Source organism: Phalaenopsis equestris, unplaced genomic scaffold (genome assembly GCF_001263595.1).
Source record: "Phalaenopsis equestris unplaced genomic scaffold, ASM126359v1 Scaffold218946, whole genome shotgun sequence".
NCBI classification, from domain to species: domain Eukaryota; kingdom Viridiplantae; phylum Streptophyta; class Magnoliopsida; order Asparagales; family Orchidaceae; genus Phalaenopsis; species Phalaenopsis equestris.
In genome coordinates, this window is record NW_018237354.1 from 310,312 (window position 1) to 336,478 (window position 26,167).

Below are 26,167 nucleotides of genomic sequence, written 5' to 3' on the forward strand. Positions count from 1 at the left end.
GGTCAAAACGCGTCGAAATTCAAATTTCACATAATTTCGACCCGCGATCGATCGTCCCAAGTGGTTTAATCGAGCATTCGACAAGTAGCAATGCAGGCAATGCGAATTGCGGCGATCGGACGCGCGCGGGCGTGCGAATTGTGCAGAAGGCCACCCTAAGGCTCGGGAAGGTCCTATAGGAATCCATTTTGGGTTTCCTCATGTCGGTTTCATCCTCCTAAGTGTTAGAAGTCGATACCGCACACGCGAAACTCCAAAAGAGGACTGAAATAGGTCGAACTAAAAACGAGGAGGGCACCACTTCTAAGGTTCTAAGATAGTCAAGGGAGGTCCCTAAGGCTAGATCCTAAACCCTAAGAGGAAGACTAGACCTCACTAAAAATGAGGTCAACAAGAATGCCAACAAAAGATCATCGATGAAAAGGAGATCAAGAATAACATACCCAGCTCTACGAGTGATTTTGATTTTTCCCTTGAGTAAAGCAAAAAATTTTAGTATGGATAAAATCGGAGTTCTATTTACTAGATGAATTCAATCTAAATTTTAGAGAACTGAGACATCGAATTTTATAGGAAGAATGAAATAGTTTGCGAGGAGGATAAATCAATCCTTTTACAAGGAATTCAATGAAATACTGATGGAATTCAAGATTGATCAACCTTAACATTCTCCGAAGGCTTTAGATATACTAAGAGGAGGGGAGTGGTTTTCTTTGAAAATTGGCATTCCTTGGTTGGTATAACAGTTTCTTTACCTTTCAAAAGTAAGGTCTCTTCAAGGAAATTTTTCTCATTCACCAGACCTTCTAAATCATAGAGTAAAGAGGGGTTGACATCTTGCAACAAGGGCTAGCAAAATAATTATTTCTTTGTAAGAGCTGGGAAGGGACGTAAAATCCTAGTTACTCCAGAACTTGCAAACATTGAGACATTCAAGTCATTTGGCCAGTCTAAAGAGATGGTAAAGATGCTTGTGCCTGAGATGAAAAACTGAGAATAATATAAAATCTAAAAGAAGTAAAAAACCCTATTTTGTGGTTTGAAACATCATCCAAGAATGATGGTGTAATGAACATCATTCTGAAGGTTAGACTGAAAAGAGAAAGATCCACCACCAAGCCTTCAATAGTCGTACCTTGAGTATCAAAGCAGTCACCAAGTAAAAGAAAATTCAAAAGAAAAATAAGTCTAAGGCATCACCATTGATGCTGCTCGATGGGTTATTCACCTAGCAGAGAAAGCAGGGCTTTGATATTCAACAATGAGGGATTTAAAGGGAAAAAGGGAATTGAAAGAGAACAAATCCCACCTAAAGCTCATGCACCTACCAAAAATTCTAAGTATTAAGCATATATGCCCTTCACCATCACCAAAAAGGCTAAGACTGAGAATTTCTTAATGATAGGTAGCTAAGAAGTTTCAATTAAAGTCTTCAGCTGACCAAGCAATACCTAAAAAAATGAATCTAAATCGTAAGATAAGACCTAAATTTGCTACCTCTGATTTTTATTTCAATGAATATAGGTTAAACAAATATGCTACAATTATAACAGAAAATGCAAAGTTCTCAATTGACGTTGCCTTGCTTAAGGGTAATTAATGTAGCATGTCTAAGCACGAAAATCTATGTTGATTGTTTCTTTTATTAACTTTAGTTCAGGCTAACAAATCATACGGAGAGAAAGATCAATGTCTAAGAATAAAGATACCGGGGATATCCATCAAGGAAAAAGGCTGCCGAGTCAATGGGTGCTGATAATGAAGCTGTCACTTGAAAAACTGCAAAGTGTGGAAATTTTGACAAAGAGAGATCATTTCTTTTATCTTCGATCGAATCAAGCCTTTTTTAAAACTGATTCTTGAGTCGCTGCAGTAAAAGACCACATAGAGTGAAACAAGGTGTAATCTCCATTCAGTTAATGATGTGTTATGTGATCCTTCACGTAAACAGGTGAAACTTCCGCCTTTCTGTGATTCTGCATGATCACGGAACATCCTGCGATTGCGGGATGTCATTTCGCTCATGGTACATCCCCGTTATAAATTTTAGCAAAATTTCTTACACTTTAATTTTTTTCCTATGTTTCTATTTCAAATTAGGCTATTTTTTATTAGAAAATTATTATCGTGTATTTTTTTATTTTTTGGGCGGACTTTTAGCTATTGTTATTACATTTGGAGTGTTTTATTATCCTCCTTTTGCAAATTATGTGCTTGTATTTTGCTCAGAAACAAGCGGCGGATCTCCCTCGCCATTCGTGCCTCGTTGTTTCACCATTGACCAGCTGTTTTCAGTTGGACAGCCATCTAACTTGCCGCCTACTACAGTTTGACAGCAGAAAACTGCTGATTTCCGCTTCTGGTTCGCTGTCCAGCTGCGATTCAAGCCAGATTTCAGCCGCCGTCATTCCTCCCTCTTCCTTTACCCCTCATATAAGTTACCTGACCCTTTATTATGTTCCTCGCACCTTCTTGAAGCTTTAGAATTGTCACATATGATATCAGAGCCCAACAAATCCTAAAATTTTAGGGATTTGGCTTCCTTGCCCCCAAATCAAAATTACTAAGAGCCTAAAGTAATACCCCTAGCATACCCTAATCAATACTACCTCAATTCCCAACACTAATCCTAAATTTTTAAATTCAACATTCCTATCTCCAAAATAAATCCACCCCAAAAACTAGTATCAAAACATATACACCCGGACAATCTTTGATTAGAAATCATGCATCCGCTGAAACCCTCACCAAAAGAAAATGGCACCATGCGGCCAAAGCAAAACCCTCAACAAGAAGTTCAGAAGATGACAATAGAGGATATGCAATGACAAATCCTCCAATTGCAACAAAGTCTCGCGGCCATTGAGAGGAGACAACTCGTAGTGGTCATCCATAGTCACAACAATAACTCGTCAGATCAAGAGAAGAAAGTAAATCCCTTCCACCAAAAAATTTTCAGTGGCAAATAACCAATACCCTCACGATATGGAATTTCAACGAAGTCAAAATTTTAAAGAGAAGATTGACTTACCATATTTTGACAGTCGTTTGGAACCAGACGAGTTGATTGTATGAGTACAAATAGTGGAACAGGTTTTTGCATGCAAAAACGTTCCACCTTGCAAAAGGGCAGTAAGCCGTCATTAAGTTAAGAAAGAGTGCATCTTTATGGTTGAAAATTTTGAAGCGTCTCTGCCAACATGAGGAAAAAAATAAAATCATGACCAAGTCCAAGATGAAAAGGGAGATGCAGAGCAAATATCCTTAAAAAAATTATAAACATAATATGTTCTTGAGATTTCACCACTATAGCAAGATCTCTAAATAGAGGAGTTAGGCTTTGTTGATGTGTAAATTAATGGAGCCCGAGAAGAATATCGTAACGTTATATTTAGAAGGATTGAGATCATCTATTAACAATGTGATACATTCTATTGGACATTACAGAATATCCAGATCCTATCCTTGAAGGTGGAGCGACAACACAGTAATAACAGGTCTACACCACCCTTTAAACAAAGTTCAACCATCAAATCGAGCAGCAAGAAAACAATCAGTGGATCGTCCCCACTCGAAAAGAGACCAATATAGTGGAGAAAAGATGTAGCCCATAAACACTCCCAAATTTACCCCAGCCAGAAAGTATTTCAAGTGCCATGACTTTGAGAAAGTTGTATCTGATTGTTAAAACAGGTGGATAATATCTTTCACCGAGCAAAAAGCAATGAAAATATATATACAATCATACAGGAGACACTTAAAAAAGGTGAGAAAGCAAATCAGGAATATCGAATTCCAGTTAAATAGAAAGAGATAATGATAATCCAACGAGTTCTTCAGATTGAGGCTATAAAAGAGCAATAGTGGCTCCACCATAACATCTTTCATATATGTTGCACTGTAGGGGCAACCTAAATATAGATGGAGGCAATTCTGAAAATTTGATATCTACTCAAATGATCGACAAGTTGAACTTGGCCAAACAGAAACACACACAATCTTATTCTCCTTCTACCTTGAAGAAAGATAATACAATCATAATTGATAGAAGGTGTCTCATAGAGTTTTTTATGAGAGACAAACTGTGTGATGAAAATTAAGTGATGTCGTGCCTATAGATTCATATTTTATTTTTTGGGTTGATCATGAAAGAATGACAAGAGGTACACTTTATAATGATTGCAAAAACACCTACTCATTTATTAAGGATGGCAAAAAGTATTATTTTGTCGTTGAAGGAGTGGACAGTGATGGGTATTCAAACCAAAACATGAATATTGGTGCCATATGCCACATTTCTATAAATTATGCGAGAGACTCTAGTGAAATTGAACTTGGTGATGCAAGAAAGCAACGTCATGGAAGAGCAAATATCAGAGTCAGTTCAACCCTTATTAATGGAGCTTCAGGATTCTCTAACATTCATTTTTTGCACCTACGTCGCCACTATTGAAAGCGATTCAATAGATCAATAATTCAAATGGAGATGTGAAATTTTGGAGCTATTTCAAAAAGATTATATATAGTAAGCTAGGTATTAAGTTCTAGTTTGGTTCAACAACACACTCACAACAAGATAACCAGACAAAAGTGGTGAATTGTAGCTTTGGAAATCTACTTACATCAAGCAGTTGGATCCGAGCGTTTATAGAGAAGAAAAAGAAGTCTCTCCTATATAGGAAGAGTGACGTGAGACGCAATCCCTCCTACTAATGCTGAACTTCATCGTTTCTACAATTTTGCATGATGTTGTTTCACCAAGTATGCATTCTTGCTTTTAATTTTAGCAAAATTTCTAACCTTTATTTTCTTTTCCTATTTCCCTATTTTAATTAGTTTATTTTCTATAAGAAAACTATGTGTGTTTTTTGTTGTTTGGAAGGGCTATTAGCAATTGTTGTTATGTTTGGAGACTTGTTCTTTATTTTCTGCTCCTTGGAGTTATATCCTCTTACTTTTGGAAGTGGTGTGTCTGTATCTTGTTCAGGAGCACGTGGTGGATCCCCCTCGCGATGCGCATCTTACTGTTCTATCATTGACCCACTGTTTAATTTGCTGCATATTGTTGTTTTACAGCTGTTTGACAGCAGAAAACTGTTGTTTTCCGCTTCCAGTTTGTTGTCCCGTTGTTCATGCCGGTTTTCAGCCGCCAACATTCACCCCACTTTCCGTGACCCTCTTACAGCTTACCTATGGCTTTATTGTGTTTCTCACACTTCTAGGAGCCCTAGAACGGTCTATGTTAATGAACTAAGCTCATCAAGCAAATAAGACGGATTAGAAGTTCCTTTATTTTTCAGCCTATATGGTAGAATGTTCCATTTCCGAACTTTCTTTTTAATTTACAGATTACCTAATAATTTTTAACTTGACATAATAATTTAATCATTGCAAATAACATTTTTCATTCATTAGCATATTTGACCTGCCAAAAAGTACTACATTCATTAACCAATTAGAAATTTTACTTTTCGAGGTAAACTTATAAGCATCATTGTTAAATACATTGAACCATAAAAAAAAGATTCTCTCTCCCACCATAATTATTCTTCAAATAAATGGGTTCATCGTTATAATTGAAAAATACTTCAAGCTCACTTGCATGAACTCGCTTAGTTTATAATGTGATAATTTGTGTTTGAAAGACATAAATATCATCACACAGATGATTTTTTAATTCAATAATTTAACCAATAAATTTGCAAAGTTGTTAAATTTCATTTCTAACATGATCCTTACATGATCAGTGAAATAACCCTATAATTAGCCTCGTTTCTAAATGAAATTTTGATACAACTAAGGCATTGATAATAATACTTCGATTCAAGATGAATTGGTACTAGGATTTCCCCTTATGACTAGTATGAAGTATGCTATATTTTCATGCAAAGAATATAGATGATTCATATATCAGTTAATTCAATGGTATCTTTTAAATATAAAGAAGCCTTTCTTAAAATTTAGAACTAATCGCCGTAGAGAAACGGTTAAAAATATGTATACTATAGTTCTTATGTTTGAACGGAAAAAGGAATGACCAAGTATTTTCCTATTTCAACTGGATTACATCAGGGGTCAGCTTTAAGCCCATATCTTTTTCTTTAATTATGGATGCTCTTATTGGACATTTAGAGGAGGATATTCCTTGGTGTATGATTTTCGTTAATGATGCCCTTCTTGTGGATAAGAGTGTAGAAAGAGGTCATGAAAAACTTGAATTATGGAGGCCTACATTAGAGTCTGAAGGTCTTCGTTAGAGTAAATGTAAAACAGAAAACATGAAATGTAATTTTAGTAGTAGTAGATCTAGTAACAAAGTTGTAATAATGGGTTATCAATTTATTAAAAGGAGTGAACATTTTAGATATCTCGGGTATATTGTTCAAAGTGATAGTGATATAGATGTGGATGTTATTAGTAGAATTCAAGTTGGATGGTTGTGATATAGAAATACATCGGGCCTATCATGTGATAGAAAAGTATCGCTTAAAGGGATAAAGACTAGTTCTTGGTGTTGTCATTGTTGTTGTTGTCACCAGAGAAAAAACTAAATAATTTAGAATTTAAGGGAAAAATTAGAAACATAAAAAATAGCTACCACAAGTTTCATTTTTTATATGTCAGTTATTGATCACAATCAAGAATATTAAACGAGTAAATATAAAAAACTAACCATAAGATGGTGCTGATCAACCTGCAATATTCCAACATAATTCCAAAAGCCACAATATAGATCTTGTTACTGCATTTCCATGTCACGATGTGGCATGCTTGCAATCTATTCATGAATTATTTAATGAATATTTGCACTTTCAAACCTTTTCTCCAACAACCTCATTATCCATCCAATCTTTTCCTTCTTGCTAGACATTTAAATAAAGGGGGATTTTGTTCTTGAAGTTCTACTACATAAACGAAACTTTTAAAAGATATTGTTTATTGTCACGCTTTATATATATATATATATATATATATATATATATAGAAATTTGAATGTGATGTAGATGAGACCAGTAGACACTACCGATACCAAATTTTGTGATTCCATACCAACAAACTCAGCAAGTTTTACAACATGCTCGGTTGCAGAATTCTCATGCTAGACAAGTACCTTTCCTGTCCTCCTCAATTTCTCCATGGGACTTGACAACAGAATTCAAAAGTTTTTGGAACTTCTGTTTTTTCTTCATATAAGAAATCTTGAATCCAGACAGCTAACTTTCTAATTTGCTTCTACTATCTCATTAATTAACGGAATTTTACCTGCAATATATAAAAGTTGAAAACATATGAATTTAATTGTGGACTAATATGGCTAGAAGAATAAATATGTTCTCAAATTGAAATTTTTTCAGTTATAGAATACAAGTAATTCAAGATGTATAAAAGTATACAAATATTTTAATTTGAAATTACTATTGAAAATGCCATTTACAAGAAAGATAAATGCCCATTGAAGCCAATCAGAATATAAAAAAGGCAGACTTCATCCAGCAGTAGTTAAAATCTCTCTAGAAGTTAATTAACTAGTACAATGCATGCTGCTTGTGCGCTAGTGTTGAGATGCCTTTGGCATCGCTAGTCAATTCAGTCACAACTAGACCACATTAACTTAATGGGAAACTGTCCTTAATGCTGCACGTGTTAGTATGCCAAATGTATCATACATAGCGAAGGCTTAAACACCACTGCCAATCATATGCCCTTAGGAGAACAATAGTGCAGGAAGTAACAGGACTTCCTAGGACTACTCCGTCACAATCTTTAATTCTTGTTGGTACTGATTATTTCTTCAAGATGACATACTATTACATGCAACAAAACTGTTTACACATTGAACACATTGTATTATAACGGCTATCCCTACCCCATTATTACTTATTATTTGATCTTATTTCCTAAAATGTGTATTTCCTCTTTTGTTTTATTCTGTTTTAATTTCTTTCGTACTTATTTTATTTTATTTTTTATTACTTTCCATTATACTATAATTGGGTGTAAATACCCATTCTCCTATCAATGAAATTATGCTGGTCTACTCCAAATCTCAACATGGTATCAGAATGTAAACCTAGAACCAGCAGCCCCGAATCCTCTGCCGGTTCCAGCAGCTGCTGCCTCCACCTCCCGTTAGTCGGAGGCCTTCCTTGCCAAATCCAGCGAACTGCAGGAATTCCATAAGGATTTCTCCTGGCTCTGTCCGCAGGTTTCTCCCTATTATGTCCTAGAAGATCAGCGCCTGTCCACAAGATTCTGTTGCTCTTCCTCCAGGGAGCAGAAGATCAGCCGCTCTTCATCCAGGGTCCAGTGAACAATACATCTGCCACTAGATTTCTCCTGTTGTTGTCCGCCAGAGGACTTCTTCTTCCAAGGTCCAGTGAACTGAAGATCTTGCCCCTGTTTTGCTGAAAGTATCCCTGGAGTTGTCCTACCTGCAATTTCTACTGTTGTTCCTGTTTGTCGTGATTCTACCAAAATTCAACAATGGCTCAAAACCGCAAAAACATATATTTTGGCTCAGTCGAAATTATAATTGATTCTTTCAATAAATCACCCTCAAATGGCGTTTTTTACTCCACCGGAGGATCGATTCCAACCCCCGCTCCCTTGCAGACCGGAAAATCAAAAGCAAACATGAATTTCTAGATCACAACAGTTGAATGTCAGAAATTTCCTCAAATGCTCCCAAGCGGTGTCTTTATTCATCAAAGGACGTGGAAAGTTCGGTCATCTCATAGGTATGATTTGTGATCCTCCAACGGTCACCTCATAGCTTGGGAAGTGGAGAACTCCATGGTCATGCCATGGTTGATCATCTCCATGGAGACTTCAACCTGTTGCTCGTACATGATGTTCCTCCCTTCTGCTAGTACTCTCTGGACGGTTGTCTGTGATACCTACTCAGATGTAGAAAATTCTGACAAACTCTATGATGTATCTAAGAAGACCTGGGAGTCAAATTAAGGGTCAAGGACAGTGACACAGTATTATAATGATCTAGTTTCTTTATGAATGAAATGCAACCTGTACAACGAGTCTCTGGCCGACTTATCCCACTTGTAGAAGATCATGGAAAAGGATCGTATATTCCAATTTCTTGCCCGTCTTAATAAGGACCTTGACGAAGTTCAGAGCCGTATTCTTGGCTAGGTTTCACATCCTTCTGCTCGAGCTCCTTTTACCGAGATTCGTCGGGAAGAAAGTAGGAGACTTGTTATGCTCGACACTTCCACGCCTTCAGCTGAGTCATCCACCTTGATCTCAAATAGTGCTCAACCCTCGCGCACCGGTCATCCTACTTGTGTTTACTGTCACAAACCCAACCACGATCGGGTAACTGTTGAAAACTTCACGGTAAGTCGACATACAAACATTTAAGCAAATCCTCTGTTGTTAAGGTACTCACGGCGACGGCCGAACAAGGCATGGCTTAACTGATTCATACCCAAAACATCCTAGATTTCTCTAAATCCCTAAAACACAAGATAGAACAATTGATCAGGTTTCTTGGAGTCAATCAAGTCTCTGCGGGTCCATCGACCTACCATGTCCGACAAGGTACTCTTACTATGGCTCTCATAGTTTATTCCTACTCTAATTCATGGGTTATTTATTTAGGTGTTATGGATCACATGACTGGCTAATCGTAAGCTTTCTTGACTTACTACTCGTGATCTGGAAAAAATTTCATCATAATTATCGATGGATCTTGTACCTCCATTACTGGTAAAGGATCGATTATGCCAACGACCGATCTAATTCTAGAGTCTATTTTACATGTTCCCCAATTACAATGTAACTTTTTATCAGTCAGCATGTTGACAAGTGATATCAATTGTGTGGCTAATTTCTCTTTTGATGGTTGAGTTTTTCAGGATCATCAATCGGGGAGGATAATTTAAACTGCTAAGAGGATAGTCAGAGTCTATTACTTCTAACAGAACAACACGGAGAGTGAAGACACGGCACTCAAAATTAGTAACCTATCTCGAGTTATTGAAAGTCTTGTTATGTTATTACATTATCGTTCAGATCATCATAGTTTTTAATATTTAAAAAAATTGTAGTCTCTCATATTTCTAATAAAAATCTTTCTAATTTTAATTGTGAGAGATGTTAATTAGCCAAACATCATTGGGTCTTATACCCACCTCACACTTACACACATTTCGCTCATTTTTCCCTCATCACAGGGGAATATGGGGACCTTCTCGCACTTCCAGCTATACCAATAAACGGTGTTGCTTGACCTTAATTAATAACCACACTCGAATGACGTGGGCCTACATTGCAAATAACAAATAGGAAGTTAATGTGACCTTTCAAAACTTCTATACATTTGTCTCACTCAATTCCAAACTCCTAATCAGGTCCTTCAGACTAACAATGGTCGTGAGTTTTTCAACTCTATCCTGAATGAATTTTTGGTAAGTAAAGACATCCTCCACCAAAGTTCTTGCACAGACACTCCTCAACAAAATGGGGCAGCCGAGAAAAAAAATTCATCACATCCTTAACGTTGCTCTCTCCAATATGTTTCAATCTAATGTACCGAAATATTTTTGAAACGATGTCATTTTAACTGTCATCTATCTCATAAATAGTGTCTCCTCAAAAAATTCATAAGTTTTGAATTCCCTTAGCCGTCGTGAAGCCATGCTTCCCTGCTAATTGAGTCTTCTCCGCTTTAGATCCCAAAATTTTTGGATGCACTGCCTTTGTTCGGAACACCGTTTCTACTCAGAGCAAACTTGATCCCAGATCCATAAGATGTACTTCCTTGGTCACTCCGCAACTCAAAAGGGGAATCGATGTCTTGATCCAACCAAAATTAAATTTGTGATTGCTAATGTCTCCTTTGTTGAAAATATTCCCAGTTTTTCTAACTCGACCTCTAGTGAGGGGAAGCTTGAGTTCCGCGACATTGTCCCTTATCTTACTCCCTATGGATAGTCCCCTCATATTTCCCACCACTAGGAAGTCCTCTGTCCCGTTGAGCGCACCATCTCCTCCTCCCTCTATTCGTGTCTACACTCGGCACGCCCATCCTAATGCTCTTAGGAGCCTACTACCTACTTACAAAACCTTAACTCCACTCTGGGCGACATCCTTAGCACAACCACTCCTCCAAATGAGGCGAGTTCTCCAAGTTATGCAATCAAACATGCTCCCTCCATTTTATGACAAAATGTGTCTTTCCACAGTTTCTCGCCGACCTACAAAGCATTTGGTATTGCCCTAACGGACTTTCAGATCCCTGCTACTATTGAGGTTTTTCTTGCAGATCCAACCGTGAAAACGGCAGTAATGGAGAAGAAAAATGTCCTTCAGTGGAACCATATGTGGGACATCGTAACCTTCTTCGAGGTAAGAAAGTTGTAGGGTGCCGATGAACTTTTAGCACCAAGTTCAACTTTGATCGGTCCTTTGAACGCAACAAGACAAGATTGATCGCTAAAGAATACTCACAGACTTATGGAATTGACAATGATGAGACATTTGCTCCAATGGCTAAATTAAACACTATTTGTGTCCTGTTGTCGCTTTCAACTAATATGGATTGAACTTTATTCAAACTAGATATTAAGAATGCATTTCTGAATGTGAGTTGACAGAAGAGGTGTACATGTCTCTCCCTCTAAGTTTTGATTCTACTGCCTCCAAGGACAAGTGTATAGAATACAAAAGTCCCTTTATGGGCTAAAGCAGTCCCCAAAACCAGGTTCAGCAAGTTCACAAAGGTAGTCATAGGCCCTTGTTTTACTCAGGCTCAGTCGGATCACACCCTCTTGTTCTGACACTCCTCCAATGGCCAGATAGCTATCCTTATTATCTATGTTGACGATATTATTCTTACAGATAATGATCTCCATGTATTGGAGTCCCTAAAAGAAGTTCTTGTTTCGTCCTTCGAGATGAAGGATTTGGGATCTCTTTGGTACTTCATTGGCATGGAAGTGGCTCGGCCCTCTAGGGGAATTTGTCTGTCTTAGTGCAAATATGTGATTGATCTCCTGATAGAGAACAGTCTTCTACTGTGGAATCGTATTATTGTTCCTATAGATCTTAATGAAAAAATTGTTTGACATTCCCAACGCTATACATATCAACAAAACTCATTATCAGCGCCTTGTGTGAAAACTAACATATCTGGCTCATACTCTCCCCGACATATGCCACATAGTTGAAATAGTAAGTCAATTCATGCATGACCCCAACGAGCACCACCTCCAAGTTGTCCACTAAATTCTCCACTACTTGAAATGTACATCCGGCTCAGGTTTGTGCTTTTCTCGTTACACCTATTGGTCCATTATTGTTTATACAGATGTTGATTGGGTCGGATCAGTTCATGATTGGCATTCCACCTCTGGGTATCGCTCATTTGCATGGGGCAATCTCGTCATGTGGAAGAAAAAAAAGCAGTTTGTGGTTGGCGAAACAGTGCTGAAGCTAAATTCTGATCAATATCCTTAGGAATCTATAAAGTTCTCCGACTACGTATCATGCTCCGTGAACTGCATATGCCAACCTCTGTCATGCTGCAGCTATTTTGCGATAAGAATGCTGCAATCAGCATTGCTCACAACAAAGTCCAACATGATCATACCAAACATGTGGAGATCGACAGACACATCATTAAGAAAAAAATTGAGTCTGAAGAGATTTGCGTTCTATATGTAGCCTCCAGTGGTCAACTATCGGACATCTTCACCAAAAATCTACATCACACTTTGTTCGATGATTTTAAGTCTAAGTTGAACATAACTAACATCTATGCTTCAACTTAAGGGGAGTATTAGATTATAACGATTATCCTTACACGATTATTACTTATTAATTGATTTTATTCCCTAAATTATGTCTTTCCTCTTTTGTTTTATTTTGTTTTAATTTCTTTCCTAATTATTTATTCTGTCTTTTATTACTTTCAATTATTATGTCTATTGTAATTAAGTTTAAATACTCATCCTATCAATGAAATGATGCTGGTCTACTACAAAACTCAACATAACATTATGAAGATATTCTTCTGCGTGATTATTAGGTTACTAGATTAGCATAAGGCCAATGTTATTTATAGGAATGTTGAGTTCATGACTTATTTCTACAAAACAATATGGAAGAAACGAGCTCTACACTTCATGATTTACTAGAATCATTAACTAGAAAGAGTGAGAGCTACGACGGCTAGTAATTGTAAAATGGCATCAGCCATGTCAAGAAATCCAACGTTAAGTTTTATTATGTTGTAGCACTTCTATGACTGTGAGCTAATTGGGAATTTGCATCAATAGGACAATTTTGAGACTTATCAATGAACAATTAACTCAAAAAATGAGAGCATGGTCCATTACAAATGACATTAACACAATACAACAATTGAAACATGGGAAATATACATCATGCAAAACAAAGTGCTTAACATGGGAGCCACCTTTGGAATTCATTTGGGACAAGTGCTATGTTGCGAGAGTACCCCTTTGACTTTTAGAGCGAACATCTAAAAATCCATCTATTTGATGAATGAATATAAGTCGTATGAAAGGCAGATAATGAGGACAACATATACTTAATCAGGTATGATCACGAAAATTTATTAATATGGTGCATCAAAAACCTTCAGGTTTAATACTTCAATTCTATCAGGAACATCATTATTAAGCATGGATGGGAGTCTAAGCTATTATACAATAATGGTATGGGTGACCCCTCTTAGATTTATTATTCATGATCAAAAGCATGGCTAGGCTCTAACGATTACATCAACAAGTCAAAAATATTTTTCATGTGGTTATTAACCAAATAAACCAATAGATTTTAATCCTCTAAATTTATCAAAAACGTTCACTCTAGCTACAACTCTGTCACTAGATCTACTACTACTAAAATTATGTTATTGAATGAATATAATTATGTTCTTTTACATCACTGGAAGATTGGTTTGATAACCTTTCTTCGCTTGGATTAGTTGTGAATCAATAAAAATTAAGATTTATAAACCTTAACAAATTTTTCACTCACAAAGATTTATCCTACACTCATGTTTCTTTCAATTGCTCTTCAGTCAACTAATTTATTTGGGTATCCTATCATAATTTTCCATCAAAACTTACAATTTTAATTGTTGTCATTGTTACTTTCATCATTTTTAAGTAGCTTGTAGAGTTTATGATATTTATAACCAGAATCTTTTTCAGATTAACCTATGTAATCTATAGGACATGGTAAACAAAGCAAGATTGCATAGAGCCAACACAAATATTGGGAAAAGTCAGTGATTATTGCAATGGTGAGTTATAACATTAAAGTCAACATGCATTTTTACCGAATTATAAAAATAAATTTAAACCTTTATTCTCCAAACCATTCAATTAAATGATTGATAATATTGAGAAATTCGCATAAATTAAAAAATTGGCAACCAAATGGCGTTACTTATTAGCCCATGAATTTGAGGATTAGCCGGATTACACAAATCAGGATTTCTTGAATTCTACTCAAAAATAAATAGCACCTTATTGTTAAATCAATTACATAATCGAAAATTCCATTAGGCAAATACCTTTTTGTAATACTATCCACAAAGCATATAATCAATCCTATCATTATCCTGGCAATGAATTTATGGTAGGATTTAGGCAAGATTTAATTGAAATCTTGTCAGACAGTCATTTTGGACAAAATAAACCCCCAGATACCGTAAGTCTGGATTTCACAGATTTCAGTTGTAAAACCCAAATTTAGTAAATCCTATCAATCAATGGATTTAACTCCGTGCGCTTCGTATTTATGGTGCGGCTTGATAACAACTATGTCAATAAGTTGCGATAAGACCATCTCTTCCTCCCAACGGTCTGCTTGTCGAGAGCGTCATCTACCGGGCACTTAGATTGTATATTCCAACCATCGATTGCCCTAACATGTCGATAACATTCTCACCTTCTTTTACTCAAGAGGTTTTCTCCAATATGCGTAGAATAAGGTACCTTTTTTTCAGTAAATTTTTTTCTTGCAATTTTGATTCCTCTTCATATGGTGAATATGAACCAAACCTATTTTCCCCATCGTGCGTTGTTTCCAATTTCCATGCTTGCTGTTGTTTGATATCATCAGTTAGGTTAAAGTTTTTTAGAATGAAGGTAGCTTTTTTTGTCTATTTTCTGAGACGGTGGGTACTTTTTATTTTTCCATGGTGCATCTAATTTGCTTACATGAAGAAGAAGAGATTGTCTTCATTTGCAGATACCTAGGACCTAAGATTGGAATTACGATCAAGAAACTATATGAAATTAGGTTTAATTTTTTCTCCCTTTTGAGGGGCATCTGCATAATTTGTGGTTGGAACTAGGATTTCGTAGTTATTTGATTTCAGCTACAATTTTTCTTCATTTATGCGTGTATTTTGCATAAAATCTCTCATATAATGAAATAGCTATGAAATACAGTTCGTAATGTTAACCTATGGTTGTCATTTTTACTATTTGGTAGGATATAAGTTAAATACAACTTAAGGCTCTGTTTGGCGTAGCGAATCACCTGCGTTTGCATTTTTAAAACGCCCCATTATTGTTTGTTTTCTCTGTCTCAGATACAATTCACGATAAGCAGAAAAATTTTTGTATTAAACGACGGCCACAGGTTGGACCACTCGGCCCACGTTCGAGGGAAATTTCTTACCTATCTGTCCTCCCGTAGTGCATGCTTTCATCCCGTGCCCGAAATCTCGTCGTTCTACACTTCTTCCCATAGCCTTCTAACAGCTTCCAATCCCACACCGGCAGTAGTTCTAGGAAGCATTCACGGACGCCGCTAGGTAATATCAAGCGACGCTCCCGGGTTGTAATCCCAGGCCGGTGATACTTTTCGAAAGTACTTTCGCTCACTGCAAGGTAATCTCCTAACCCCTGTTCCGACCTAATATTTCTAAGTTATAGATTTTGAAATGACGCAACAGTTGTTGGTGCTTTATTTCCAATTGAAAGCTTTCCATCCCAATATTTTAAGTGAATAGATTTTAAAATCCTGTAACAGTTGTTGGTGCCTTGTTTCAAATTCAAAACTTTCCATTCCAAAGTTTTAATTTTGAAATCACGCAACAGTTGTTGGTGCCTAGTTTCCAATTCAAAGCTTCTAATCCCAGTGTTTCAAGGAAAAAAGATTTTGTAATCCCGTAATAAATGGAGGCAGAGAAATTCATGCAAATTTGTAGATTTGAAAATCATGAATTAACTATTCTATAGTTCAAATCCAAGAAATTAGTAAAGATGAGAAACTTTTAACCTTTCTATACTAATAAAAAATTATAATTTATTTTGAAAAATGAAATGATGCATTTGAAGAAAATCATTAAGAGTAGTTTGTAGCAAATTTGTTTGAGTATTGATTAGAGGTTGGCTAGCTTATTTGTAATAAGCTTTGAAATTAATTTTTTCTTTCTCTGGTCTTCACTAGTAAAAGTAAAAGCTTATTTTGTAGTAATTTCAAAGTTTTCAACAAAAAGATGGCTTACCAGACATAGTTAGAATAAATTTGAGTAGAGATATTGTTCTATCATGTCGTTCCATTTTCCCTATCTACTTTAATGCAGCATCTAGGAAAATGGAACTCATAGTCAATGCAGTTGCTTATAGAAAATGGGTTTTACTGCATTTGTTAATGGAAAGGCATTCTAGGTTTTAATGAAAAGGTATTTTAGGTTTTGTACTTCCAGAACATGTCATGATTATTGAAATGGAGTTGTACACTAATAAAATGAATTTTGTCTCATTTTGTACTAATTATTTGATCAGTTTCAACGTTGCATTTACCATATATATTTAGGTATTTAGAGTGATAATGCATGTATTAATTGTTTTTTTTTTTTGACATTCAAGTTTACTTCCCTTTTACAGCCTCAAATTTTAATGTAATTTGTTACATGCCTTATATTTGTTAATCAGCCTTGGTGTCATGTTATTTGTTGTATTCTTTCATGGAGGACTAATCCATCTCCACATGCAGCTTCTTTTAGTTATTTACTAAAATTGATTACATTGTTCTTTGATTGAGACGGCTTTTGAGGTGTATATTCTTTTTTGTACTGTTATGAAGTGATTTTTTGCTTATAAACTATCAAATATATAGTTATGATAGTTCTGTTGCAAAAATCACTACTGCACATAGGCAGAATGGTCATTTATTCAGAAACAGCTACAAATCAGCTGTTTTCCAAACACACAAATCAAACTGTCAAGCAGCTTATCAGGATAAGCTGCTTATCTAGATAAGCTGCAGCTGCCCCAAACAGACCCTAAATCGCTCAAATGCTACTACCAAACAGCCCCTTTTTTTGTGAAATTGGAATAGAAGCTTGCTCTCTGCTTTCTCTTGGTGGTTTATCATTAGGTGGCATGCATGCACCGTTATGTTTCGATGGGAGCAATTTTGCATAGTAGAAAAAGGGGATTTGCATACATAACACTCAAAATTATTGGTTTTTTAGGAAGATTTAGATACATACCACTCAATTCTTATGTTTTACATATCTAACACCTAAATTTTAATTTTTTAAACACATCCATCTTACCTATGCATAAAAAAGGGGTAGTATGCAGGTCAATCGAAGAAAAATTTACCAAATATCTTGACAACTACATCATTATTGGGCTCAATTTGTTGCTTGCAGTTAGAAAATGTGGTTCCCTCGAAGTTCCACTAATGCAAGTATATAACAAAGAGAAATACAAGTATAATGACTGTCATAGTTTTCTTTTATATGATTTCCATTATGCAGCGTGAAGAGCATTTTAAATCAATGAGTTTTTATAATTTTTTTGTTGCCACAAAGTTTGTTGTTTTCAATCCGGCTGATATTTATAGATTAAGCTCCACCCTCTTTCTCATGGAAATGCCAAAAGTTTTAGGGCTGCAAATTGTTAAGGTGTTGGGAAGCAATGATATGGCCAAGTTGCATGCACATAAGAATTTTCCTATTGTATTTGTCTCCTAGCAATGATGAAAATATGATGGCAATGATGATCAATCAAATAATCTTTTTGAGGCATTTCTTATAGAATTTCTCAAAGAAAATCCAAAGCCTATGAATGCATAATTTTTTCTCAACAAAATTTCATGATGCTCTGTGATGTCATGCTTCACTTGATAAAGTTGTTGTGTGTGAAAAAAAATTTCCGTTTACCATAATCTTTGAAATTGGGCTTGCATGAGCTTCATGAAGCAATCTATCATCCTTTTGGTAAGGAGTTTCCTAGTCTTTTTATCTAGATGTTGAAGCCTTGTGGCTCTTTGAAAATTATCAAAAAAATGAAAAGAAATTGCATTATAGGAGAAAATGCAAGCAGCCTTATCTCCACCTTAAAATACAATTAGGGGGTTTATTTTTATAATAATTATCAAGTTTAATGCCTTACAGTATATATGCAGTATTGTGTTGTTTAAGTATTGTTTGGGTGAGAATTTGAGAGAGCTACCATGGAATATCTCTATGTTTTATGCGGCAATGATGTGGTATATATGGATGGTCTGAAGATACTCAGACACCTAGATTTGCCATTCTTCATCATCCAGGTGTGCAATGCATATTATGATATGCAACATATGATAGAAACAGTAGCACCTACTTTATAGCACTAGTTTGAATCAATATAAGACATTTTGGAATATGGATTATTGCAAAATCAATCAGGTAATAGAACATCAACGATGTTTTTGAACTTCGTTTTAGTTCAGCTTAATATTTGTTGTTTATCTCCTGACAGTATTTTCCAATTAGTTGCCATTTGTATAAGTGATTTAAGGGATCCTAATTATGTAGCTTGCAACTTCGTGTTTCTTTAAATTTTCATGCGATGGAGATTGTTTAGAATTTGTTCATTTTTAAGAAACAGATCTTTGAGCTTTCATTTCTTTTCTTTTTGTTTTGCTGCAAGTTGGCATGCAGGCATTCAATTATAGAGATTTATTTAAATTCATTTACTTCATCAACATATATCTGTTGTCCATCTCGAATTGCCAATTATCAACAAGAGAAGAATATGTGAGATTTATCTCGTTATTACATGTAATGATCTTGTACCTTTTTATTCTTTTTGGGGATCCCTACTTTTATGATGCTCCTATGTTTTTGCATTGTAACCATTGCAATATCAGTTTTCTGGATTTAGCTGTATTTGGAAAGTGCTATGTACGTAATTTCCCAATCAATTTAATTGTTTTTTACTCCCTCTCGTACTCTTCAATGCGCTATGTGGGATGATGCTATGATGTTTAAATTCTAAATGAAAGACTTATCACTGCCCAAGGCGATTGAGGATCCATACTTTTATGATAAGACAGCAGAGCAGCTTGGACGACCTATGCTTTCACATGTTGACCACTTCAACGTCATTGATGTAGAACATGCGAATGTCTCTGCTTTTTGCTTCTTTTTATAAAGTGGATTGATGTTTATAATATAGCCCAAATTGTAAACTTTTTTAATTTTGTCCCTTTCATGTTTAACTTGGCATTGAATTTTACATAGTATTTTTACTGCAGAATGCTGATGGATGGAAGAGGGTGAAAGATATGTAAATAACATTGTGTCAAGAGCTATTTACGTAATTTCCCCATAAATTTAGCTTTGTGTCACTCTTCAAAGATATCTCTTTGGTAACCAGATACACGATTCTAGATGACTGTAATTTTTCATTTGCTTTCCCTGAACTACTCAATTTGCAAAGTAGATATGTAAATACATAGGAAGTCATCAGTATGGTTGTTCATCATAGCCTTATAATACCCATCCTGAACACATTAGCTCATGGGTTTTTTGTGACAGCTTTTTCATTAGTTGTCCACAAAGTTACAGAAATTCTAACTGAAAATTCTTTGTTTGCTTTTGTTCATCGAGTTATTTTGCTACTATTGTTGGACTACATAAATACGCCTCTCGAAAAAAAAAAAAGAGGATTTGGGAAAGTAATCTGGACTTTTACATTCTGACATTGAATCAAAATATTTTGTGGGAGAAACTTTAGATAATCTCTGTGTGTTTCATTTTATCACAGTCCAACAGCCATAACTAATTTTTAAATCCTGGCAGAAATTAGCAAACAGTTTCACTAAATTTACAGGATTTAGTAAATCCATTGCCAAACACTTATATGGATTTAACACATATAGCATATAGTAAATCCAGATTACGGGATTTACCAAATCCTAGTACGTTAAATCTCATCTATTGCCAGACAGCAACAAATAGATAAAAAACATAGCCAACCGCAATTTTATCAAATTTTCTAAAAACACTAGAAGAGAAGAACCAAGAGGTATTGATATCTTTCAAAAACAGAACGCAAATTGGATTAGGCTAGAAGCGTTCATCCAAAGCTAAAATCATAGCTCCGCACATCAAATATTGATCAAAACTTCAAATTATTCGAAATCTACTTCACTTCACAAAACCAAGCTCAGCAACATGTTCAATAATCTTCCACGTTTCCGGTCAAACAAAATGATTAAATCATCTTAAATGGAAAAACCCCGATAAAAGAAGGAAAAAGTAAACTAACCTGGATTCCGTTCCCGTCTCTTCACTGTTCATACCTCTGAGAGCAGTGGAACACGCGATGACCAAAAGCATATGGTCTGCTGACATCAAAATAAAATTAAATATGCTCAACACGATTAACAAAAGTGAAAACTACAGTAAAAATTAGATAAACCTTACGAAGAGAAAAAGATTGGAGCGCCGGGCGGCCCGGATGCAGCCGGAGGTAGCAGAAACTGCGAGGCTCTGCCGATAATTTGACAAATAAAGATAATAAATCTGGAATGTTTATTATCTACAAGGTTGACAGTTAATTCAATATAATTTACGGCAATGCCACCGCATATTCTGCTGCTGGTCCGCGATCCAGCAGCCGGCCGAGTTGTCATGCTAGAGTCTGAATTCAAGACTCCAACAAAAGCTACAAAATAGGAATCGGAAAGCCTTGTGTTCAAATAAGTATCATGTTTTCATTTAATTCTAATAATTTAAGGTTATTTATAATCTTTTTAACATAAGTTGAATCTAAAATATTTACTCACCAATATAAATCATCAGATAGTGGACATTTAATGTGAGCAAATCATCTTTAACTCTCTTTAATTATGCTTGTCAGTGGAGTTAATCCAACTCTTTCACAAATATATCAATTTCATATTTTGTCTTAAGTACAAAGCCACTCATCCACTTGAGCATTCTCATCTAACATCACTAAACTAAATTTTATGCATCTCTTTCACATACCAATGTTCTATGTATAAAGCATTGTAGATCTCACCACCATCCTATAAAATTTCTCTTTTAATTTTAAGTGGGACTCCAAAAATAATAATTGTGATATATAATATTGACAGTTAAATTAGTAATATATATTTTTAATTTTGTAAATTAAGTATAATTTTCGCTCAATTAAATTATTATATTTAAAACATTATATTTGTTAGTGTATGATAATTTAGATATATTTATAATTGAGTATTTATCACTCAAATAACTTATAAACATTGAAATATTATTAAATATATAAGTGTTATAAAAAAAATTTAAAATAAAAATGTAAAAATATATAAATACAACAGTCAAACAAATGGTACATTTGTTAAAAATAAGGTTAAGAGTTTCCACTCGATTTATAAATATGTAAATGTAAAAATATATAAAATAAAAATGTAAAAATATATAAATACAACGATCTGATTGGAGCACTCACTTTCCACTCGATTCATATACATTCATATATCTAACACATAAACTTTAACACAGCCACAAACATACCATTTTAACGTATAAAAATGTGTATTTTAATTTTTAAAAGTTAAATAGTGATATTTTTTGAAATGATATGAAAGTATCAAAACCCTTTGGAACGTGAGATCCTGTATACTTCGCAAACTCATACAATTCGGAAGAGACCTTGAGGAAGGAGTGAGAAGTTGAATGATTTTTTAGAGAGATAATTAGAGAGTTTTTTTGTGGTATATGATTGAGAGAGCCCTCCAGTTCCCTTTATCTTTTTATTTATTTGTTCTATAGCCTAGGTACCCTACAGAAAAAATATAAAGCTAGATTATATGATGTATAGTACGGAGTTAGAGTAGACTCATTGATATGACAGCTGAAGTAGATTATTATGTTGTTAATAAATTTTGGTATGTATGCTCGCGGAATGGAGTTTTCTGCCGTCTTGCAGAACTGTTTCTCGAGCTCAGTGGCGTAGTCAGATAGTTGTCGATGAGTATGGTGAGGAGGCCCAATCAGCTCATGCAAGTTTGGAATTGGAACTTGGGTAGTGTGGGCTAGACTTGTCGAAAGAACTCGCTTGAAGATTAAGGTTGGAATGTTGATGTACTACGAAGGTACTCATAGAAAGCTTTAGGTCAGCAAGGAGCTATGAAAATTGTCACTTTCAAAAATACAACTAACGAGTACGATTGATCGGGTCGATGTCAAATCATTGAATGCATAGTTTGGTGGCTCGATACATTAAGCCCATGAGGACCATTTAGTATTTAGGCTTTCTTGTTGCTTAAGAAAACTCAATTTTAGATATACATTTAATTTAACATCAATTTTTGCACGATCTACTTGAAAAGCAATGGTTGTTGTTTTTTTACCACCTTCAATCTAAAAATATTTCTATCTAAATGATCGAATATGACATTCGAAGAATAATGTACTATCTCAGAAGATAGAGATATTAACTTCGAATGGATTCATCCAAAAGAGAGCTTTTTGGGGACTATGGAAACAGGGTTTTTAACTTACCTTACGAGTATAAGATATGGTTTATTTTAATTATGGGGTCATGTTCCCTACAAGGGAAAGCTCTCATATTTGATTACATCTTTAGAACCGCAAGGCCTAAAGAAAACCTCTAGATTTATATAAGAAGTTTAATTGTCAAAGATTTAGTCTTCAAAATTGGACTGGGAAAGTCCAAATAGAAAGAATTAAGTTCAAAAGGACGAGACTTACAATCTAATGCTGACATGTCATGGGAAAGGCCAGAGACATAAAAAAGATTTAAAAAGATTTGATGAATTTGGATTGATTGGGTGAAATAAAAAGATAGTTTAGGGATACTTGATTCGGCTTACATGAGTGATTGGAAACCCTAAGCTAAGAATAGAGTCAGTTAGGAAAAGATTTCTAGATAGAAATGAAACCCTATACTTTATAAAGAATTATATGGGCAGACTAACCTAGATTTTGAGAATAACGTCCCCGATCATGGTGCTTATGGTTTTCTTCATCTAAAAAGCATTGTTAGTTGTTGACTAGAACCAACCTCATGAACAGGAACCCTCTTTGAACGCCGGAGCATAGAAGATTCATAGCTTGAAAGTGGTCTAAAATACCTTTGTCAATAACCATGAGTTACTTCATTCTAATGAATTCTCTTTAGTCTCATGGGATAGTTTTGTTATTTTCCATGTTCTAGTCCTTAGTACTAACTAACAACCTGAACTAATGTATGCTTTTATAATCAGACTAACTTGAGATAAGTGTATGGCCTTCAGTTCGGTGTCTAAATTAGTTAACCTAAAGACCATGTCTGATCTACGTAGATTTAGTAATTGATCTTTATCTTGATGTATCTAAAACATTTATTTGAATTTCACAACTTTAATTCATGCATTATTTGGTTTTTATGTTTGTCAGCCATATTGAGAAATCTGGGTTTTCTATATTTTGATTTATATTTTATTTGAATTTCGATTTTTGATACTTGTAAAGAAAATTGAGAAATTCTCATATTTATTTTTGTGTTTTATGCTTTCTTTTCTTTTCTTTTCTTTTTTTTTTTTGCTATTTTTGTTTTGTTTTTAAATATGAACTAACACATGAAAGAATATAGAGCATGAAGTGGCATATAAAATAGAACATGAAACGACGCGTAAGATAAAACATATAAAGGTAACACTTAGTATTGGATTAGACTTAAAATAGGGTTGAGCTATAGTATGCTAGGTCTTTTCAGCTCAAGTTAGCTCAGAGTCGAGCCAAGGTATGGTATGAGATGGCTGGTTCACGCCTAAGCTGGCTCTAAGCTAGTTCGAGTTAAATTGGGTTTTTATTTTTTGTTGGCTCAGATTGACCTGAGTTAACCTGGGTTGGCTTAACGATTGGCTAGGGTTAAGCTGAGTTGACTTGAGTTAGGTTAGGTTTGACCCGAGGTTAGGTTTGATATGGGTTTAAGTCGGGTTAAGCTGGTTGACCCATGTTGACTTAAGTTTGACTTGAGTTAAGCTGGGTTGATCTAGTTTGGCATAGGTTTGATTTAGGTTTTATTCATGTTAACTTAAGTTGTCTTGAGTTAAGATGGGTTAATGCAAGTTGGCTTAAATTTTGGTTCATATTTAATCAGGGTTAAGCTAGGTTGACCCGAGCTCACATAGGTTTAGGGTTTGGCCTCAGTTAGATAAGATATGGGTTAGGTTTAGAGTTTGGTTCAAGTCTGAGTTGGGTCGGGTATAGGTTAGGTTTAGGGTCTGGGTCAATACTGGGTTGGGTTAAACGTGGGTTAGGTTTAGAGTTTCGATCAGGTCTACATTTGTTTGTGCCCTTTCCAGTCCAGCGCTCCTATCCTCGTTATTTTTGTTGTCTATTTGTTGGAGGAGCCACCAGCTTGTCTATCGTCATGTAGTCCTTTCTTTGAGTAAACTCCCTTTCAAATTATGATTTGGAGGAGAGAGGAATCAGAATGCAAGAGTATAAAATGATAAAGACAAGTAAGAAAAAACATGTGGAGGATTTCCATGAAGGGAACTTCACGTAGATGAGTTCCGCAGCGTGCGTCCTGATTACTGATGGGAGTGGATTTAGTGATGGATCCAAACACCTTGGAAGTGTATTGATGGGGGTGGATTTAGTGTGTTAATTTTGCAAATATGTTTTAATATTACTGTTGACCTCACTTTTGGTTGAGGTATAATTCTTCCTCTTTAGTAGCCTAGGGTCTAGTCATGGAACTTTTCTGTTGACTATTCCTAGAAAACTAGAAAAGGAACCCTCATCATTAAAAATTCCAAACTCCTCTTTACTCAACTTAAAGCTCTATATATTGGTCATAACCTCTAGCACTTAGTAGGTGGGGTCATTATGAGGGAGCTCAAGGAGAGTTCCCATAGGACTGTTTGACCTTAGGGTTGACCCTGGGTGTTGGTTTAGAACTAAGGCACTCACTACAATCACCTCACTCAGAATCACTCAGTACCTTAAACCCAAAATTTTTTTGACTTGGATCCCTTAATCCTTTGGGAGACTCATGTAGATGGTCCCCTAAACCCACTGGCCCTAGGCTAGGGTTTAGCTAGGTCCAATACATAGAGGACCCAAATGAGATTTTCATTGGTCCATGGCTTATTTATGGTGGTTGGCACCCCAATTCTACCAAAAATACTCAACTTAGCCTTTTTCCACTAAACTCCCTCAAATTACCTAAGTACTCAAATTACCTAAGTACCCTTGAAACCCTAAATTTGGCCAAAATTCCCAAATTTATCCAAAATACCCAAATTTATTCAAAAATTATTTCAAACCTTTTGAAAACATCCAAATTGCCCAAAATCACCAAAAATTGCAAAATTACCAAAATGCCCCTCCTTAACCCAAAATTTCAAAAAATTCTCAAAATCTCAAAAATTCCCAAAATCTTTCAAATATTTCTAATTTCATTTTTTCTTAACTACCACACGACCCAATTGGACCATCTTGGTCTAAAACCCCCAAATTGTCCTTAAAAGGCCCAATCTCCCCAAATCCACTTCAAATGTCCATCAAATTGGTCCCAATTTCCCTCAATTTCAATCCTAAACTTAAATTCACCTTACATGTGACCAATTTAAACCAAATCCAAGCTTAATTGGCCCATGCTTTGAGCCCAATTTTTTATTTAGGTCAAAGCCCGAATTTTGGCCACATGACTTATCTCACCCAATTAAACCCATCCCCTACTCAATTTGCCTTAATTTGAATCATAAACTCTTCATAACATTCCTAAAAATCAAACTTGACCATCAATTGGCCTTGGTGAAGCCTTAATTTTATTTAATTTCAACCTAAGTCAAAAGCCCCAAAATAAGTCAAAAGCCCCCTATGCCTCCAAATTTCACCAAATTGATTGCCTTAACC

General features: G+C 35.4%; 1 protein-coding gene across 1 annotated transcript in view; it reads right to left on the reverse strand.

Annotated features, from left to right (window-relative positions):
- Nucleotides 1-20,836, reverse strand: part of LOC110037357 (putative leucine-rich repeat-containing protein DDB_G0290503) — a 59,489-nt gene extending 38,653 nt beyond the window's left edge. The window contains 3 exon segments of the mRNA XM_020741987.1: nt 7,112-7,263; nt 20,556-20,631; nt 20,709-20,836. Coding sequence (XP_020597646.1) covers nt 7,112-7,190 — 79 coding nt within the window. The 5' untranslated portion in view covers nt 7,191-7,263; nt 20,556-20,631; nt 20,709-20,836.
- Between the last annotated feature and the right edge of the window lie 5,331 nt (nt 20,837-26,167).